This window comes from Arachis duranensis, chromosome 10, assembly GCF_000817695.3.
Source record: "Arachis duranensis cultivar V14167 chromosome 10, aradu.V14167.gnm2.J7QH, whole genome shotgun sequence".
NCBI classification, from domain to species: Eukaryota; Viridiplantae; Streptophyta; class Magnoliopsida; order Fabales; family Fabaceae; genus Arachis; species Arachis duranensis.
In genome coordinates this window covers 101,726,676-101,748,681 of record NC_029781.3, presented here as the reverse complement: position 1 = coordinate 101,748,681, position 22,006 = coordinate 101,726,676, and the positions used below count along the sequence as shown (strand labels likewise).

At 28.8% G+C, this 22,006-nt stretch overlaps 2 protein-coding genes across 2 annotated transcripts; one reads left to right on the top strand and one right to left on the bottom strand.

Moving 5' to 3' along the window:
• Window positions 1-9,336: 9,336 nt before the first annotated feature.
• LOC107471546 (uncharacterized) lies at window positions 9,337-11,469 on the bottom strand. Its single transcript, XM_052255732.1, has 3 exons — window positions 11,059-11,469; window positions 10,482-10,506; window positions 9,337-10,236 (listed from the first exon to the last, which is right to left on the bottom strand). Exons 1-3 carry the CDS (start codon window positions 11,375-11,377, stop codon window positions 9,369-9,371), a joined length of 1,212 nt encoding a protein of 403 aa, XP_052111692.1. The 5' UTR covers window positions 11,378-11,469; the 3' UTR covers window positions 9,337-9,368.
• Window positions 11,470-18,322: 6,853 nt separating this feature from the next.
• LOC107471530 (uncharacterized) lies at window positions 18,323-21,337 on the top strand. Its single transcript, XM_016091018.3, has 5 exons — window positions 18,323-18,488; window positions 18,819-18,994; window positions 19,465-19,563; window positions 19,670-19,821; window positions 20,741-21,337. The coding sequence occupies exons 2-5, from the start codon at window positions 18,824-18,826 to the stop codon at window positions 21,126-21,128; spliced, it is 810 nt and encodes a 269-aa protein (XP_015946504.1). The 5' UTR covers window positions 18,323-18,488; window positions 18,819-18,823; the 3' UTR covers window positions 21,129-21,337.
• Window positions 21,338-22,006: the final 669 nt, after the last annotated feature.

Sequence of the window (22,006 nt, the reverse complement as noted above, 5' to 3'; positions counted from 1 at the left end):
ATTAATATATATTTTATATAAATGACTAATTTATTATTTTAATGGTTGATTTTTTATGTATACAGAACATGATTATTAATTTTTTAAATACTATTTTTTAATGAATTTTAGAAAATTGTTAACTTTTTGTTTTAAATTTATAAGTTTCTAAAAACACATTCTTTTCCTTCTAAATATGAATTAGCATTTAAAATTTGGATGCTTATCTTTATTAATATTTATTTTTTTTTCATTCATTTTCTTACTAAGACTTATATTTTAAAATTAATAATAAGCCAAAATGTTAATAAACGGTAGGAAATACTATGCAACCGATTTATTTCTATTTTGCTGATGTGTAAACTAATATGGGTAAAAATTTTGAACATATTTGGCTAGTTTAGATAATTTAATTTTATATAAATATATAGTTAAATAAAATTGTAAATAATGGTTTTTTATTTAAATAAAGAAAAGCCTTGCAAGTTGCAAAGGCAGCAAACACATATTTTCCGTCTTTAAACAAATAGGTAGGACTGGCAATATATATCTACCTTCAGGTATTCAATTCGAACTAATTTATTTGAAGGGTTGTTTATTCTATCCGTTGCGGGTAGAGTAAGATAAGGTACAAATTTGTCTACGAATAGAATAGAGTACAGGTTTAGAGTATATCCTATTCTATCCTACCTGCATTCTTAATATATTATAGAAAAGTTATCAGGTGTATCCGAGAATATCGGTGTTCCATTTGTTTTAACCATTGATTTTAATCAATATATATTATATATATTTTTTATAATTCAGATCAACAGTTAAAACAACTGGAACATCGGTATTTTCAATATATCTAAAACTCTTCCTATATTATATAATATGTAAAAGTTATATATGTATTGAAGAAAGTGAGTCTTGTACTCACAATCTTCTTCTTATAAAAACTTAAAATAATCACTAAACTAGTTGATGATCATATTATTAGTAATTTTATGTTGAATTTCTTTAAAATTTTATTGTTTTTAATTTTAATTTAAACTTAGTTTTTGTTTTCTATTTTATTAATATGTATGAAATTTGGAATGATTGAATTTTATAATTATTTGAAATTTTTTTTGTTTCTGCGGTAGGATCGAGTAGGGTAGGGTTTAGAACTTTAGAGTGCGAGTAGGGTTAGGGTTGAGAGATTCTCAACCAGCGGATAGGATAAGGTAGAATTTTAAAAAAATTTTCAACCCGCGGGTAGAATCTAAACCCTACCCTACCCATTGTCAACCCTATTAATACGAGTAAAGGAATAAGTAGAATAAAATTGTTGAGATTAAGGATGATTAATTATGATTAGAGAACTAATCCTAATTTGAAGAGTGCTATATAAGTAGAGAAGGGAAACTCTATTGTTGACATGACTCATTTTTGTTCTACTGTAAACTAAATTCAAGATTTTTATTCTTTAGCTTTTCGATTTCCCTTTCTCTCTTTCTATTCTTCTGCGATAGAACTACTGCTGCAAAAGTCCTTTCATGGTATCAAGAGTTGCAGGTGTTTGATCCATAGCTTCCCCCAATGAAGATTCTGCCAATTCCAATTCAAATTCCAACAACACTCCTCTCTCCTCTTCTGTTATCAACAATTTTCTCTCAAATTTCTTCCATCAGAAATCCTTTCACCCGATTAGTGACAAACTTGGTGAGAATAATCACAAGACTTGGCAACAGCAAGCTCTCTTTGCCATTTGAGGACAAGATCTTGAAGATCATCTCCATCCAACACGAATTTTTTCTCAATTTGATTCCACAGTAAATCAGCAAGCTGGGATTGAATCTCAACAATTCAAACAATGGAGGCAGGACGACTATAATCTCGCCTCATGGATACTCGCATCTATGGATTCTGATTTCAAAAGTAAAATGGTTGGGTGCATCTTTGCTTATGAAATTTGGAAAAAGATTGAAGAATATTTCGAGAAATCCATCAAGTATAGGGTTAAACAACTCAAAGCATAACTCAAATTGGTCAAGAAACACGGTATGTCTGCTCAAGATTATATTTCAAAAATTAAAAGTCTTGCTGATTCTTTGGCAGCCTTAGGTTGCCCTCTTTCGACAGAGAAACATGTAAAAGCTATTCTTGAGGGTTTAAATGAAGACTATCAAAGTCTTTTAATCACAATCAATGCGAAACCTGAAATGTATAGTCTTTGTGAAGTGCAAACTCTGGTTTTGACTCATGATAACATGATGAATAAGTTCAGAAAGCCAGATAATATTCATATACAAGCTAATTTCGCTCAAAGCTCTTTTCCTTCTATGTCAAATACTGTGAAAGGCAATCCGATGAGAGGAAGGGAGAGAGGTGGAGGTCGACCTTTTAGAGGTGGCAGGTCCTTTTATCAATAACCACGACCTCAATGCCAAGTATGTGGTCGATTTGGACACATTGCTTGGCACTATTTTCATAGATTTGATCAACAGATTTCTCCACCATCACAAAATCAAGACACTCAAATGAACAATTATAAATTCTCTTTTATTGACTGCTTCCACTCCATCCCAAGTGAATTCTATTGCAACTACTCCTCCTCCACCTACAAATACCTTTCAGAATTCTGCTGCATTCCTTGCTGCGCCATTTACTGTCTCTGACCCAGTTTGGTATCCTGATACAGGTGCATCTCATCATGTAACCTCTTCTCAATCTAACTTGATTGCATCATCTGAATACATAGGGCCAGAACAAGTGCAGATAGGTAATTGAACAGGTATTTCTATATCTAATGTTGGACACTCCTTTTTGTATTCTTCATCTTCTAGAAGATGGTTCTCTCTACAAAAGCTAATTCACTGTCCTCATATAACCAAGAATCTGATCTCTGTATCTAAATTTGTTAAGGATAACTTTGTTTATTTTGAATTTCATGTCTTTTATTGTCTTGTTAAATGTCAGTTCACCAAGAAGGTTCTACTACAAGATTTTAGGCAAGGAGGCTTATATCAGCTTTCTAATATTGTTGTCCCTTCTCATTCACAAACAGATTCATGTCCTAAAGATTTCTCTATCTTTCTTCCTTCTTTTGATTTGTGGCATAAGAGATTAGGACACACTGCCACTAAAATTGTACATCTAGTTCTATCACAATGTAACATTCCTTTTGATAATAGTGTTGATAATAAGAAGCCTAGTCTTTGTAAAAATTGTGTTCAAGCTAAAATGCATTCTATTCCATATAGTGATTCTTTAACTGTTTACACTTCACCATTGCAATTGATTTATACGGATGTTTGGGGATCTTCTCCCATTATTTTTCATCTTGATTACAAGTATTATGTTACATTTATTGATGCATTTTTCAGATATACATGTACTTTTTTACTATCTCATAAATCTCAAGTTTTTACAGCTTTCATTCAATATAAAAATTTTATAGAAAACCAAACTGATTACAAATTAAAGACTTTACAGTCAGATAATGGAAGTGAGTACACTTCCAAAACTTTCTCTACGTATTTTGCACAAGAAGGTATTCAACATCGTTTTTCATGTCCATATATCCCCCAACAAAATGGAAGAGTTAAGAGAAAACATCGGCACTTAATAGAAATGAGTTTAGCCATGTTATTCACTGTTCAAATGCCAAAGATTTTTTGGGATGAAACTGTTATTATAGCTACTTATTTGATAAATAGGTTACCAACTCCTATTTTGTCACAAAAATCACTTTTTGAGGTCTTATTTAAACAGAAACCTGATTATCAATCTCTCAAAATCTTTGGTAGCGCATATTTTTCTCTTCTTACACCTTTTAATCAGAATAAATTAGACTATAGATCACATAAGTGTGTGTTTTTTGGATATGCCCCTAATTACAAAGGCTATAAATGTCTATCACCCAATAGACGAATATATATCACTAAAAATATTAAATTTGATGAATCTCAGTTTTCTTATTCTGACTTATTTCTCTCTAAATCTGTTACTAATGAGCTTGACTTAATTAAGAAGGATGCAGATAGTTCCTTTTATTTTTCAAAGTATCCTGTTTCTATTATTGTTCCACATGTCACTTCAGCCACTCATCAAAATAAATGCACCTTAAATGAACAAGACACTCTACTTAGTTCACATACAACCAAAGGTGTTCCTTCTGTCACAACTAATGACTATCTGAACCATCAATTAGAGGATACTTTTGGTCCTAGCCACAATCTTACTCCAACACAGTCACAAGGCCCAATACAACCCACTTCTGGCATAGACATTATTCTTTCACCTATAGAATCCTCTAATACTCAACCCTCTACAACATCACACCATTCACAACCAATTACTCCTCACAATACTCATGCTATGATGACAAGGTCTAAAACAGGTTCATCTAAACCAAAAGTATTTTTTTCTTCTATTCGGTCCAAAACTAGTGATGAACAACCTCCTAAAACAGCTCATGTTGCCCTTAGTATTCCTTGTTAGAAAGAGGCCATGGTAGAAGAGTTTCAAGCTCTACAAAGAACCAATACTTGGTCTTTAGTACCTAAGCCAGAAAATGCAAAAATTATAGGTTGCAAATGGCTTTTTACCATTAAAAGACACCTTAATGGATCAATTCACAAGTATAAAGCTAGGTTAGTGGCTCAAGGCTTTCACCAAGAAGAAGGTTTTGACTTTGAACAAATTTTTAGTCCGGTAATTAGACCTACAATAATTAGACTGATCTTAAGCTTAGCTCTTTCTCGAAATTGGGTGATAAGGCAATTTGATTTTAACAATGTCTTTTTGAATGAAGATTTACATCAAATAATCTACATGTCGCAGCCGATTAGTTTTGAAGAAAAGTCTGATACACATATTTGTAGATTGAATAAATCTCTCAACGGCTTGAAACAAGCTCCTAGAGAGTGGTTCATTAAGTTAAGCACCACTTTACACTCTTTTGGTTTCAATAATACCAAGTCTGATAATTCTTTGTTTATCAAGAAACATACCAATTCAATTATTTATATTCTTTGCTATGTGGATGACATTATAATTACTGGCAATAATTCACATTGTGTGGCTGACATGATTAAGAAGTTGGACACTGTTTTCTCATTAAAAGATTTAGGTGACTTAAGTTATTATTTGGAGATTGAAATTCACAAAACTGAAAATGGAACTTTGCATCTCTCACAAACAAAATATATTACAGATTTATTGTCAAAATTGAGGATGGCGCAAGCTAGTTCTATGCCAACCCCTATGATTTCTTCGTTACAATTGTTGTCGGCAGGTTCAGAAAGTTTTGAAGATCCAAAACTTTATCGAACTGTTGTAGGATCTCTACAATATTTATGCATCACAAGACCAGATATCTCTTTTGCTATGGCAAAAATTAGTCAATTTATGCATTCTCCCCTCTTGACTCATTGGAAGGCAGCAAAGCAGGTGTTAAGATATTTGAGAGGCACACAGTATTATGGTTTAGTCCTGCACTGAAGCGATGATATGAGATTATATGGATTTGCAGACTTAGATTGGCTGCATATCTAGAAGATAGAAAGTCGGTGTCAGGGTATTATGTGTATTTTGGGGCTAACTTAATTTCTTGGATGTGCAGAAAATAACCAACTATAAGTCGTTCCTCTGCAGAAGCAGAATTTAGGAGTGTAGCAGCTTGTGAAGCTGAGGTACAATGGTTCAAGCATTTGTTAGAAGAACTGGATGTCAAGATTTAAACTGCTCCAATGATATATTGTGACAACTTAAGCACTGTTTTGTTAATGGCAAATCCTGTGTTACATGACAAGACTAAATATTTTCAACTTGAAGTACAATTAATCAGAGACAAGATAAATAAAAAACAGTTACATGTTATGCATATTCCAGGGACAGACTAGGTTGTTGATCTTCTTACGAAACCTTTGATAGCCTCCACATTTGAAAGACTGAGGTTCAAACTGTGAGTTGTCCCAAGGCCAAGCTCGAGTTTGAGGAGGGGTGTTGAGATTAAAGATGATTAATTATGATTAGAGAACTAATCCTGATTTGAAGAGTGCTATATAAGTAGGGAAGAAAAACTCTATTGTTGACATGACTCATTTTTGTTCTACTGTAAACTAAATTCAAGATTTCTATTTTTTAGCTTTTCAAGTTTCCTTTCTCTCTTTCCAGGGGCGAAGTTAGGTTGAAGTTGAGGAAGGGGCCAAAAATTAATCTTGTAATAGAAAAATAGTAAAATAAAATTTTTAAGGGGGGCTAAAATAAAATTTGTACACAATTTATAAAGAAAATTTGAAGTTTGGGAGGGGTTATTGTCCCCCTTTTGTTACATGTGGCTCCACCCCTATCTTTTTCTATTCTTCTTCGATAGAACTACTGCTGCAAAATTCCTTTCAAAAATAACTGCCATTCTCACGGAGTTAAGTAGTTAACACTTAAGCGGTGGAAGAAATTTTTCTTTTCCATATATGAAAATTTTATTCTCAAAATAAATAAAATTTAAAATAATTTATGAATAAAATTGGCTTCACAAAATTGTCTTATAAGTTATTGTGTCACTAATAATATTATATAATTAATAAAATTTATTTTTTATTAATATTTAAATAATTTTAAATTTTAAATTTTAATAGTATAAAAACAAAATATTAATCTAAAATATTTTTTATGGCAAAAGTTAAGAATTAAGATAAAAATAGATCATCTCAATTTTTTCTTCAATTATTTGATAAAGTATAATCTTTTACTTTACATTATTTAAATACCATAAAAAATGTAAAAAATATTTAATTATAAAAGACACACCTAACCATATACTAACTAGGGGTGTACATAGAGTCTGATAAAGATGGGTTCATTTTAATTCAAATCCGACCTTAAATAGTAATCGTGTCTATTTTTTAAATCTTTACTCGTCTCTAGATCCGATAAAATTACATTACTTTCAGGTCACACCAAAACTGGATCTAGACCAGTGAAATCGGGGTCTTTATAAATTTTAAGTCAAAAAATTATGATGCACTTATTTATAGAGAAGAAAAAAGCATATTTATTATTGAGAAGTTAATATCCATATTTGAACTTGAATTTGTCCATAAATTTTAATTTCATACTTCTTTGATCTATTTTTTAATTCGACAAGTGTGATTAAAAATAAAACAATAAGTTTATAATTAATATAGTATAATATTAAAATTAATTTAAAGCATATATACTTTTTTTGTCTCTTTTAAATGCATATGGAATTAAGTGAAATTGTGTTTGTTTTGATCCGAAATCAATTTTAAATAATAAGAGAGTCTATTTCTAAATTTTTTATCCAACTTTAAATTTGATAAAATCACACCAAATTAATTTTTAAAATATTCAAATCCAAATCAAATCTTTAGACTAGACCGAATGACATACACCCTAAAAAAAGGGTATCAGTCAGATTGTAAATTTGTATCAGTAAACAACCCTACAAACATATTAAAGAGAGCGCATGACCACTTTCATAAATTTCAGCCCAATGGGCCATTTTTTTGGGAAAGATTTCGTAGTCGAGGCTCAAATTCTCATTTTTCGTAATATTTAAATTTTAGTAAACATTTAGAAATTTTTATAAATAAGAATATTTTTATTAATCATAATTCATAATATATTTTATTTAAAAATACTTTACAATTAAGTGATTTATCAGACTAAATCCAATAAAATTGTATAACTTTTTTTATATTCACACATACTTTTTTTCATTTTTTTTCTTTTATTATTGTTGTTGTTGTTACTTATACTGCAGTCACTTCTTCTTCTTCCTCCTTCTTTCTTTTTATTTAAATTTATTCTCCTCTTTTTTTTATTTCCATCATCATCGTCATCATCATTATCGTTACAATGTTTTTTTTTCTTTTATTATTTTTTGTTGCACGTGTAATATTTTAATCCAATAAACATGCATTCAAGTCTAATATGAGAATCAATAATCCTAAAAGAATAAGTAAGAATAAAAGAAGAAAAAAAAGAAAGAAGAATAAGAACAAAAAAAATGTAACATTAAAGACAAAATTAATCTATGTTTTTGTAGCAAAATTTTGGTGTTAAAATTAAGAAATTTTGGTACTATTTTTGTTTATGGCAAAAATTTAATACAATAAGTGTAAACCTACATTCATTCAACTAAATAAAATTGTAATATAGTACAAACATGTTCATTCAAGAGAAGCAATACTCTTAAAAGAAAAAAGAATAAGACGCAAAAAAATATAGTATTAAAGAAGAGATTTCTATATTTTATAACAAAATTTCAATGTTAAAATTATAAAATTTTAGTACTAGTTTTGTTTATGGCAACAATTCATTTCAATAAGAGTAAACATACATTCATTCAACTAAACAACATTTTAAAACTTCTCCTTCTCCGCCTCTTCTTCTTTTACATTCTTATTATTTTTATTTCACACTCTTAGTGTCATAATTAAGAAATTTCGGTGTTAAAATTAAGAAATTTCTATGTCATGGCAAAAAAAATTTGGTGTTATTTTTTGATAAATTATGCATAACTCAAAACTCATTTTTGCTTTCTTTTTCGTTATCACCATTACCTTTTTTTTTTCAACTTCTTATAATTCTTTTGTTTTATTCTCGTAATAAGAATAAAAAAAATCAACCAAAGAAAAAGAAGATATACATAATGCTGCAAAAATCACAAAAAAAGAGGAGGAAAACAAAACAAATGCAGCAATAGCAAAATAATAAAAGAATAAAAAAGAAGAAAAAAAAACACAAAGAAAAAGAAGCGCTAATAATAAAGCTAGTTTTTGTTAAACTTAAATTAATTTAATTAAATTTAATTGCCAAAAAACTTAAATATGTAGTATCGTTCTATTTTATTCTACACTTAAGAATTTTGAACTTGTTTGGATGTTTTTCATAATTTATTTAGATTGAGACATATCTCCTCACTTAAATCCTTTATTAAAAACATTTTTATAACAATAAAAAATAATAGTTATTCAAATAAAAACATGTTTTTCAAAAAGATGATAGTTTTTATGGAGTTAATATGTAAATGTGTTATATAAAATTGCTTTAACAAATATATTGAATTATTTTTATATGAAAATATTTCCATTTAAATACTCAACTAAAAATTACAATTTGAATCCAATTAAAGATAAATTTAAAATCTTTAATTTTTTTATTGGGTACAACATAATATTGTTTTGGCCATTCTTATTCCCATTTATATTTTTTTGTTATTTAACATTATTTCTTAACTTGACAGATTAAGAAATAATTTGTCGTGAATTTGAATTCTATTTAAAAATTTATTTTTGATTAATGGATTGCTATATATACGATACAGAATTCAAAATTCCAATATTTACTTAAACAGATGATGAATAAGTTGAAGATTCGACCAGCTTTAAGTTGATTTATTCCCATTTATATTTGATCTTATGTGTATGCCTAAAATCATATCTAATGACTAACCTCCCTTCTAATGTCCTAAGACAAAAACTCTCCACCAAAACATAACAAGCAAACCTTTGCCATTCATAACTTTCACTCTTCACTTCTTCTCTCACTCTCACAACCCTCTCTCTCCCATTCCCATTAACCCACCCTCCAGCCTCTTGAACCCACCTCATGTTCTCAATTATTGCTGAACTCAACCCCACACTCACCCTTCTCCTATTATATGGATTAACCGCTCTAAACCAATACATGCTGTTACAATCACTTCTTGAATGCTTTGTAGCTTCCATTCCTGAAACTAAAGCAACCTCTCTTTCCACATATGCATTCACAATTACCACATTACCCTCTTCACTTATTTCATCACTTCCACAAGAGTAAATCTCTTCCCATTTTTGCTCCAACGTCATCACATAAAACAAGGACTTGTTCATTTGTTTCTTCACTCTCTTCCCTTCTCTTACAAATATAAATGGACAGTACCATTTTCCAACTATCACCGGAGGCGAGCGTTTTCTTGAAACTGTAAAGTTAAAATCAGGAAGCTGTTCTCTGAGGGGGGCGTCGACGCCTAGCGCTTCGCTTAGCCGGCAAGATCGGTATGAGCCGGAGATTCGGAGTCTCCAACCTTTCTTTCTTAGGAATGTGGGAGGTATGCCGTCCGGCGTGATCGACTTAGCGAAGAATCCGCCGGTGTGGTGATTATGAATCTTGAAGATTTGATACAAGTCTTTTAAGTTGAAAGGCTTTGGTTTTTGGTCATTCAAGAGATCACTGAAGCAGCAACGGATAATGTCACCCTCTCTTGAGCATTTACAAGCTTTCCTACAATATCATAACATTTTCCAACATTATCACTATAAAATTCAACCATATGTTACAACCATGTTAGATATATAATTGTTTCTTCTTATAAGTTTAAGCTGAACAAATAATTTTAAAAAATATTACATGTACATAAACAATTAACTATTAAATTAATTATTATGTATTTATATATAATTAGATGTATTGTTTAATTCATTTGCAATATGTATTTATATTTATACAGATTAATTTTTAATACGTACCTAACACGGTATAATAACATGATATCTGAGTTTTTATAACAAAAAAATTTTAAAATTCAATCTTTTATTAAACTCAAAACAAAAATTTCAACATAAAATAAATAAAACGAAAAAAATTATATAAAATTCACGCAAAATCCATATAGACATGGTTGCTTGTTAGATATATAGCGTTTGAAAGAGAGACAAATTGAGAGACTGAAATAAGTTTTAGTATTGTGTTTGGTGTAAAGTGAAGAACAGAGATTGAAATAAGAATAAAACTCTAATTTAATTTACACTAAGAATAAAGTTAGAATTAATTATTTAAAATATTTTAGATATAAAATATTATTAAAATTTCAGTCTCCGTTTTCAAAAATTTCAGTTTCCGTCTCTATTTGTTAGAGGTATTGAAATACTGAAATTTTAGAGACAAAGACTAAATTTTAGTACTAATCTTTAAACTAAAAAACATAATATTAGATTCCAGTTTCAATCTCCATTCCAATACCTTAAAATAAAGGCTACCTTATGGACTTAAGTTTTTGTATAAATGATTTCATTTTTTAGCAGCCAAATTAAAGACTAGAAAGACCATATTTGTATCTTCCTCTAGCTCTAATGATATAGTAACGGTTGGAAGAAAGCGGGTGATTAGGCACAGGCACAAACCAAACCTTAGTGTCTGAAGTTTGCTGATACTCTGATGAGTGACTCACTCTGAAGATCTTGTCCTGAGGGAAGGGCAGTCTCTTAACATTCTTCCGCCGGCATAGCCGCCAACAACACGCGTCCTCCGCCTCCGCTTCCTCGTCGGTGATCACTAAATAACCGGAATATGGAGCATCTGGTGTTGCCACTTCAAGAGTACTTGGTGATCTTCTGTACATAGACAAAGGTCTAGTCACATACATCTTTATTCAGTGTGCTAGAAAGAACAAAAATATGTGTGGGATTTATCAGATTCAGTTGCTTCTTAATGAAGTTATGTGAAAATGAGAGGACGTATTAAATTAAAGTAGAAACGAGCCACACTTTCATGGTGCTAATGGAGATACTACACTCTATACGCTTTAATTGGTAAAGGATTAAAGAGAATTTAAAGGAAAAAAGCACTACTCTGCTTTTACTTTCAATTGTTTATGTCCACTTTATTTTCGTTACTTATTATTATTAATATTTTTTTAAAAAAATTCACATGCAATTGTCATTAGATAATAATTTAATCAAGAGCAATGCTAGAGAACTAAAAAGATATTAGCCAAAAACTAGTCAAATATTTTTGGGTGAATCCAAAATCTTAATATATATGGATGTTTCTTCTGCTAAATATTAGAATATTTCTTTTTCATATTAAATGGATGTTCTTTTATATATTTTTCGAATTTTTTTGCAAATGTGAATGTCTCTATTTCTTTAAGAATTTCATATATTTTTTTTAAATTTTATAGATATTTAATTATTTTTGCTAAAATATAACTGGATATTTCTTTTGTTAAGTATTATAATATTTTTTTATATTTCTGTAATTTTTCAAAGACTCCTTTTGACTAAGAGCAAGTGTGTAATTTGCAGTCTTTTTAATCATCAAAACAACACCTAATATTCCAAAACGATTATGTACAAAGTAGAATCTCTTCATACAATGTGATGAAATCCTCGGCACTCGACAGTGTTTAACTCCTGTGTTTCAATAATGCAGCAAATAATAAATACCAATTAGCACATGGCAAAGATCAAATAAAAGGCCACTTGAAAATTTTTGTCTATTTTTTTGGATTAGAAGGAAAAGATAGAGGAAACAAAACTCTCTTCTCCCTTCATTTCAAATCTCCAAAGAGATTAATAATTACAGATGTTTTTTTTTAATAAGAAAAGAGTGTGTCCAAACACAAAAGGGACGCATTCCATAAAAGGGAACTAGATCATAACAGTCAAGAAATTCCCAGAAAAACACAAAGAACAAAAAAAAATATGAATATAACATCAAATTCGATCTGGTTCGTGAAAGGGAAGCGGTTTTTGTCGACGGTGGTGAATCCAACGAGTCAGATGTCGGTGATAAAAGAGGAGTGGATCGCAATGGAGAGGTGGAGAAGGCCTGACGGTAAGAGAGATGTCTGTGTGTGTGAGAGAAAAGAGGAAAACTTTTATAGATTTTAATTAAGTTTACTTAATTGATTTTAAATTTTTTAAATTTTAAATTTAAAAAACTTAAAATTAATTATTAATATAAATTAATATGATTTTGTTTAATTTTTTTGTTAGTAACTTCTTAGTTTTATATATTTTTTTTTATCAAACATATTAAATCATCTCACAATTATCAGCTAACAACTTTATATAAATTATTATTATTATTATTATCGATATCGGTGACACTACGTGTACAAATATTTCTGATAATCAAATCCAACTAATTTAAAAGAAAGAAGATGCTGAAATTGAAATTAAACGCGTGTATGCTGTAGATAAAAAAAAATATATCTAAAAATACTTTGTTAGATTTAGTTAAAAATTAATTTGTTTATCTAATATTTTCATGTTACTATTATTTAAAAAATGTAATTTCCACAATATAATACCGAATACAACAAAAATTGCTTAAATCCTTGAAGCTTGAGGATAATTACCCAGATACAAACACAAGAATATGTAATTATTTGTTAAATTATTTAGTTGTTATCTTATTAGAAATTTAAAATAGATAGTGAAAGTAGCATGATTTGGATTGCCAAAAAGGATAAAGCAGCACCACTGTCTACTCTATTTAGTGAAGCTTCATGAATTTTAGTGGACTGTCAACTTTCCAAATCATCTTCTCTTCCCTTTCCCCTCTTTAATAATTCCAAGAATTTGTTGAATAATACACAAAAATTCGAAAATAGATTCTTTTCATTTTTTTAACAATTGAAAGGATAAAATGTAATTTTTTATTATTAATTTTATAAATATAATAAAAAATAAATATGATAAAGAAAATAATAAAAAATTATAAATTATATTTTATACTTTTAATTTTTTTTAATAATTGAGAGGATTTATTTTTTAAAAATAATGTGTCTAATGATATTTTCAATTTTAAACTTATCATAGAGAATTAGAGATATCAAACTCCTTTCTTTGCTATATAATTAGAGCCACATTTTGATGATATGAACAAATCATCTAAAAAAAAAAACATCCCCGTTCATCAATACTAGCGGCTCACCAGGCACTATCGTGCCTGTTCAGCCGCTTTTCTATTGAGTTTTAAAAATTAATTTTATATTTTTATTTTAAAATTATAAATTTAATAATAATTAAAAATAAATTATAAAAAAATAAAATATCTTAAATTATTTAACATGTAAAATATTAAAAAAATAAATTTAAATTAAAAAATAAAATTAAAAAATATTAATTTGTTATTATGTGTAATAAAATTAATAAAATTTTTTTTTAATCTTATATTAAACATCTTTAATTATTTTTAATTTTATTATTATTTTAAAATTATTAATTTTTATTTTGATTATATCATCTCATCATATTATACACTATCATTTTTTCTTATCATTCTTTTTACATAGATAATTATTATCGTCTCACCGTCACTATTATGTTGTCTTATTTTATTTTTTTCGCAATCAATTACCAATAATACCATTATGGCAGCTCTCATTTTTTTCATCACTTTGTATGTGAAAGACAGATTAAAAATATATAAGAATGAGTTAACAAAATAATTTATGAGAGTTCTTCGGTTCATTATTGATAGGTATATACATGTCAAAAAAATTAAAAAATAAATATCAGATAAAAAAATAATCATTTTTTTAAATTAAATTGATGAGAGAAATTTTGTATGTGAAAGATAGATTAAAAATATATAAGAATGAATACAGTTTGGTAAGTAAACTGAAAAGAAAGGAAAATGAAGGTGAAAGTTATGCGTGAAATTAATATCAACAATAAAATGTTATAAAATTTGCAATTGTAGTAAATGAAAGCGAGGAAAAGATGGAAGCGATACAATCACGATATTCAGGGAATGAGAATGATGACAACAGTAATAATATAGAAGAGTGCACCTCATGGCAAGAGGAGAAGCACTAAAAATTGAATAATGAGATCAAACTTGGTATAAAGTACTCACATAAAGAATATACCCAAAATAAAACGATAAGATTTATAAAAAATTATTTATCACCCCTAATTATTTTTTTCCTCCTTTCATACATGGCGTCGAAAATCAACATTTGGCATAGTCATTATCTAGTTCAGAAAATTACAAAAATTCATCCAAATAATTGTTACATACAGAGAAACACATTCAGACTTGGAAAGAGAAGTAAGAAAAATTAAAAACGGATAAAATTAATTAAATGGATAAATTATTGGAATAAAGAATTGAAGAAGAGGTTACGATTCCTACAACTATTAGTGAAACAGAATGAAAATAAGATAGAATAACATGTGTTGCTGTTAACGGTGAAAGTTTTTTTATTTAAAGTAAAAGACGCATGTACGGGAGAATCTCTATCATTAAGGGCAACATTAGAAAGTACATTATATATTGTAATTGAATTCATAACAAAGAAAATTAGTTATCGTGTTACCTGCATCAAATTGATAATGGGTGGTAGCTCTGGTCATTTGTTTAATTGTAGTCAATTGGGTTACTCCTATGTTTGTAGTTAATCGAGTACCTCTACCTGCGTTTGGCATTGGAGTTGGAATTGGAGTCAGTTGATATAGCAACTTGTTTTCCTTGTCGAATCATCTACGGTAAGTTGCACGTCCTCTAGCTAGGTGTTGCTGTCTTTGTTCTTCGATCATGTTGTCTTCTTCGCCTAGCATATTCTGTTCAAGTGGGTCGACGTTGATTGTTGATTTTGTGAAGTTTTCAGTTCTATTTGTCAAAAAGATAGCAAAATGTAGAGAATCAAAAAGGTTTGTGAGACCAAAATTGAAAGTGAAAAAGTATTTAATTCTGTTGGGGTTTCAATTTTTAAATTGAGTACATAGTGGGAGCAGTTTTTTATTGGAAGTAAATCAGTTTTAAAATATGTCGTGGGTTGAAAATGAATCAATTTAATACTTTGTCGTGAGATAAATTCTTTTATAAAAAAATAAAAAATTGAGGACGTGGTAATAGTTTGTTATATTAAATTTAATGTGTAACAAAAATAAAAAAGAAACAGGGATAAAATAGGGAGAAGGAATTGGATACCAAACTTTTCTATCCCATTATATATTGGTATAGATAAAAAAAGTTATTATGACAAAAATAAAAAAATAGTAAATAGAAAATAATAGAAAAAATAGTTATTATAATAGAAATCAAAGTTGTCAATCATACAATGGGACTATTTCAATTCGAAAAGAATAAAAGAAAATTCAAATCTAAATTTATTTGATACTAAATAAAATAAAATTACATAAAATATTATTATTTACCGTATAAATTAAATAAAAAATTACTAATATTTTTAAATAAATATTTTATACAACAACTGTCAAGTAGAACTCACTGAATAAAAAAAATTGAACATCAAACTCCCATATTTTTTTTGTATATTGTTATTTTGTTATAGTATAAATAATAGTTTTGGAATTATCTAAATATTTTAATATAAATTAGTTAATATTGTCAAAGCTAAAAAATGTAAGAGATAAAATTAATATTTCTTCTAATGATTATTTTTAAAATTATAAATACACAATAAAAAATTAGAGTACATTAAAATAGTACAATAATAAAAAATAATTCAAAAGATAAAATTAACAAACTAATGGAATATATATACACAACGAACAATACAAAAAATTCAAATATTAAATTAATAGCGTAAATTTTTTAAGGGAACAATTAATAACCATAATACCCTGTCAAGAGGTGACAGGTACGTCAAGTGGCCAAGTAGCGTAATGACAGTTTTTCAAAGATAACTGATATTAAGTGGAGAAGTTAATTAGAGAGGGTAATACTGGAAAAAAAATTTGGACACTAAACTCATGTATTGCCATTATATATTGTTATAGATAAGAGCCCAATTTTATATAGTTTTTTCTTTCTTTGAAGGGAACGTTGTATTTTCTACCACTTTACTAGTCTATTAAATTTGAAGAGCTCCACATACTCTTTAAGTTCATCAAGAAGATAATGGGTTATGGGTGGACTTCAAATTTAACATTGATATAAACCGTAGATTGTACCTTTAAACCTCCAAATAACTCCACAAAATTATTGGATTGAATTTTTGAAAGATTTATCAACATTTATCTAATTCATTGTTCGATTTTAATGATTGATATTAGTGTATACATAATAATTTTGTTTAAAAAAATTTGTCTCTCACCTTTAAAACACAAATATTGGAAACAAAAATATAAAGTAACTACATATTTTTGCTTACACATAATTTGTTTGCTTAAAACATTAATTAGTATGCTTTTTATTTTATTTAAAATTAATTAATCTAATATTTAAAAAATTTATTATCTATTATATATTACTAATTTTACAATCAAAATATACCACATGTCACTCTTTTATTCTAATTAAAATAAAATCTTTTCTCTATCTCTCTCATTCTATCTCTCGTATATATTATTATCAATGACTAATTACAAATTTAACAATTAAAATATGTAATATGACATTCTCTAATTGTATTTAAATTAAATTAAAATATTAAAATTGAAATTGAAATATAACTATATTATATATTATATATTACATATTATTAACTAATTTAATAACCAAAATATGTCGCATAACACTTTTTTATTAAAATTGAGAGAAAATATTTTTGAAAAAATATTTTTTTTCAAAATTAATAAACTCCCTTTATACGTTCTCTTATTTACCTTTCTCTTTTTCCATTTTTCTCTATTTTTTTCTTCACTCCATATATAATTTATAATTTATATTTTATAATAATAAATTAACAAATTAAAATGTATCACCAAATATTTTTTATTACAATTAAAATAAAATTTTCTTTTCAAAATTAACAAACTCTTCTCATTCTTCTTCTTTATCTTTCTCTCTATTTTCTCTCATTCTCTATTTTTATCTACTTTTATATTCTAAAAAAATAAAATTAATAAGATAATATAATTCAAAGAAAAATTATAATAATATTATTATATGCATATTTTTTTATTTAATTTTGAATTTTTATTGCTTATCTTCTTAATATATATTTTTACTTCTCTTCCTTCAAATACTTATTACATATAATTTGGAGAAAATACTAATGTTGTGATTAACGGTTAGAATCAAAATTCAATTGTTTTAAAAAAAAATTGAATTAATTTTATAACTATCAATATAATTTTTTTGTGCTAATATCTAATTATATTTTTATATACGTAGAGAGAAAAAAATTTTATTTTTAAATATTAAGCATAAAAATTAATTATTTCTATTTGTGTAACAGACTTAATACCTAAATAAATATAAAAATATACATGATAAATTCTTTTAAATTTTAGAAATGAATATTAAAATTAATTATTAATAAAAAATTAAATTCTTTCACATACAAATAATAACTAAAAATTATATTATTTGATTTTTTAATCTAGAGAGACTCTAATCTTCTTAGTCGATAGAAACTTTTATCTCCAATAATTTTTTTGTAAAAGTAATTTAATTCTATAAATTTTTTTGTGTCATAATCTATAATATCAGAACAAAATCGACATAATTTTAAAAGATTTATATTTTCATAATTTTGTTACGAATAAAAATACTAGTTAAAGATTAATTTATCAGAAACTTTTATTACAAACTAATTTATTTAATAAAAAAAACTGTTACCGACCAATTTGTGATATTATTTGAAAAAAAAAAAGAAAAAGAAAAAACATTGAATTTGCGTATGGTGTGAGTAGCAGTTACAAAGAAGGCTCATCTCTCTCAGTTCCCTTATCTCAGATCAGATCTGCTTCGCCCAACTCACACTCCTTCTTCTTCTTCTTCTTCTCGTTGTTTCCGGCGCCATTTTTTCCATCTCACCAATCTACTACCAGGTTCCTCCTCCTCCTTCTTCACAACTCTTCGAATGACAGATTACGTTGTTTTCTAATTTACATGCGATCCGTAAATTTCTATTGCTTCTCTGATGGATCTCGAATCTACGTTCATTTCGCTCTTTATTTTTGGTGAAATAGGGTTTTATGAGCTTTGGTTCTGTTGAGTCCTTCGTACTTATCGTTCTCTATAACCGAATCAATTAGTTGCATGTAATGTTATTTTTTTGAATCCTTGTGATCGGTTTTTGTAAGAATGTTTATTACTATGCAATATGAAATATGTGGAAATGATTTATGGTGCTTATTGTTTTGTTGTGGTAATTGCAGCAAGAATGTACAATAATGTTGGACCGCAACCCGGAATACCGCAGCCTCCGGCGAGTTCGCAACCTAATCCTTTTGGGAGTGCATTCAATGTTGCTGGCTCAGGACTCATTCGAGGTGGATTGGGTGCTTATGGAGGGAAAATATTAGGATCAAGTTCTGAGTATGTCCAGAGCAATGTAAGTTTCATTCTTCTACCATTGTTCTTTGCAAAGAATTTATTTTACTAGATGTTTGTGGACATGATTTCAACATTATGATGGGAAGAAACTACATTTAGCTAAACATGATGTTGTTGAAGCTTAATCATTTGATCATGTATCATCTCTAAGTGGTTGATCTAATGTCTGTAGTGCTTATCTGTTGATTTTCAGAGTTGATGTGTAATTGGCACTTTAGTGTGTAGAGTTCTCAGTTTAGTTTCATACTTTAATGAATGTTTGAGATTCTTTTTTATTTGCTTTTACAATCTATTTCATATGTGGCTTATTTTCTCACTTTCAGATTTAAAGGATAAACCAAAAATAAATAAATAAATAGCATTATATACCTTGATTTTCTATCTCTGCTTACTTTAAGTATAGATATTCTCTAAAGATGTGGATTCAATGTTTATGTATTTTGATTAAGCTTCTTTATTAAATGGCAGATAAGTCGATATTTTTCTGACCCTCAATACTACTTTCAAGTTAATGACCATTATGTCAAGAACAAATTGAAGGTGGTTTTGTTTCCATTCCTGCATCGGGTAAGCAGTAATGTCACTCCCTCCTGCATCTTTCCTTTGGTTTCCATTTTATTATCCTATTTCATGTACATGATGGTTATACTGTTGTTTCCTTTTCCTTATTCAGGGTCATTGGACTAGAATTACTGAACCAGTTGGTGGCAGGCTGTCCTATAAACCACCAATTTATGACATAAACGCACCAGATCTATACATTCCATTAATGGCATTCGGTACCTATGTTGTTCTCGCGGGCCTCTCATTGGGTCTTCATGGAAAGTACGTGAATCTTCTCTTCCTTGCTTTCATTTTCATGCTAGAGTATTCAGTAATGGCATGCTCTATTAGTATCAAGTTTGGATTAACTATGATGCTATATTACCTGATTGTGTAAAATATCATGTCTTTTATATTGCAATTATTTTCTCTATGTTGCATAAGGAAGAAAAGTGCAAGCATAGCTTAAGATGCATTGTTTTTACATTAAACTTTCGTGGTTATGCTATGACAGCAGTTCCGGAGGTTGCATTTTCAGAACCAATTTTACCAAAATATCAGCTAATGTCTGATGTGCTATTGTAGATAGGGATAATTTTAAATGATCAATCTACTTCCCTCCTTTAGGCTTTAATGTATCAACCATGTATTATGAAACAGAATTGCTCTATTTTAAAGTGTTGGTAAATGATTATGTGAAAAGGATCTGTGTGTTGTGTGGTATAATGTGGCGGGTAAGGAATTACAATACCTCTTATGTGGTGGTGCAATGAAACAGATGATGCTCTAAGTTATATTGAAAGTGCTTAACATTAGAAAATTTCTTCATTGCAAATAACTTCGGTATATCAGTGTCTAATGTGTTGTAGTTTCCAGGTGTCATGACTCTTTTTTCCCTTCTTCCAGTAATGTTTGAAGTACTAAAATTGTTTTTCTCCAAAGTCGAAAATTTATTAATATGTTTCAGTCTAACATTCTGTAAGAACTTAATTGGAAGCATTAGAAGTCTTGAGCTTCTTAGATGTTACAGAGATTGTGAATTCTATTTTCATGATTTTTATTTAGAATTTTTTCACGATTGTGCTCTGATTTGTTACACTGAGAATTTAGTTGTCTGTATAACTCATTTTTGTTCACTCTCTAGCTTCTCTCCATGTTTGCTCAAAGTTTCTTAATGGTACTGTATAATATGTATATCCAGGTTTAGTCCAGAAGCTTTGAACTTGTTATTCATCAAGGGATTGCTTGGTTGGTTTATGCAAGCTTCACTGCTAAAAGTAACATTACTTTCGTTGGGCAGTGGGGAAGCGCCACTGCTAGACATTATAGCATATGCTGGTTATACTTTCACTGGTATATGTTTGGCCGTTCTTGGAAGAATAATATTGGGTTACTCTTACTACTTTTTGATGCCATGGACCTGCTTATGCATGGGAGTATTCTTGGTGAAAACAATGAAGAGAGTCCTTTTCGCAGAGGTGAGAAGTTATGATTCAAGCAGACACCACTATCTCTTGCTGTTTATTGCTTTGGTCCAGTTTCCATTGTTCACATGGCTTGGCAACATTACAATCAACTGGCTTTTGTAGTGGGAATAGATTCACTGTACTTAGAAGCAATTCTTAGTGATAATATTCTTTGGTTGTCGATGCTGGAGAATTGTAATATATGGGCTTTTTTGTTTCCCCATTGTTTGTTTTGGTTGGGGATTAAACCTTAACAGAAATGCATAATTACAGGCCTTCTCTTCTCCACATTTATGCTTATTCTTTTGGTACTTATCAATAGAAATTTGAAACATCATTCTTTTATAAAATTATTATGTATGCCATTGTGAAACCACTATGAAGTTTGATTTTGTAGTTGTAAACCTTTTTCACTTTTCATCTAATCAGCCAATATCATACATTGTTCTGTTCTATTTGGCTTAGAGCTTTCCATGTGTCTAAGCAACTTTACCATAAAAAACAGCAAAAGGTGCAATGTGATTTAGTTTGTGAACAGAAATAGAGAGTCGAGAGATACGAGCAAAAAATGAGCACGGTGGTTATAAATGTTTTTTATTGGGTAAATACCCTATTTGGTCTTGACCATTTTTTTTTTAGATATAGGGCATCTTAATCATTCTTAAACCCCCAAACCCCCAACCAGATCTTCACTCATTGAAAAAAATTGACAAATCAACTCCTGTTACCGAATGACAAAAGGTTGCCGCTAACGTGTCAGATAACAGTGTCACGTGTCACATCCAAATGATCGCAGCGACTAAAAACCCCCTTTACTTGTTCATCTCTTCACTTGTTCAGTTCACTGGTAAGCAGTAGAGAACAAAGAGAGAAATGATGTCGTGCCTCAACATCTCTACCAGCGTCTCCCTCAACGGCGCCAACACCTCCTCCAATCCTCTTCAAAGCCACCTCCACCGACGTCAATCTCATCGGAAAACCCAAAGCCCTTAGCTTCTTCT

What these genes read in the sequence shown, in the direction of transcription:
- LOC107471546 (XM_052255732.1), bottom strand. Translation starts at nt 11,377, where the DNA reads ATGTATGTGACTAGACCTTTGTCTATGTACAGAAGATCACCAAGTACT. An exon ending in TAGAGGAAGATACAAATATG is followed by an intron (nt 10,507 to 11,058) that starts GTCTTTCTAGTC and finishes ATAAAAACTCAG; the next exon opens with ATATCATGTTATTATACCGT. An exon ending in ATGTTATTATACCGTGTTAG is followed by an intron (nt 10,237 to 10,481) that starts GTACGTATTAAA and finishes ATGATATTGTAG; the next exon opens with GAAAGCTTGTAAATGCTCAA.
- LOC107471530 (XM_016091018.3), top strand. Translation starts at nt 18,824, where the DNA reads ATGTACAATAATGTTGGACCGCAACCCGGAATACCGCAGCCTCCGGCG. An exon ending in CTGAGTATGTCCAGAGCAAT is followed by an intron (nt 18,995 to 19,464) that starts GTAAGTTTCATT and finishes ATTAAATGGCAG; the next exon opens with ATAAGTCGATATTTTTCTGA. An exon ending in TCATTGGGTCTTCATGGAAA is followed by an intron (nt 19,822 to 20,740) that starts GTACGTGAATCT and finishes ATGTATATCCAG; the next exon opens with GTTTAGTCCAGAAGCTTTGA.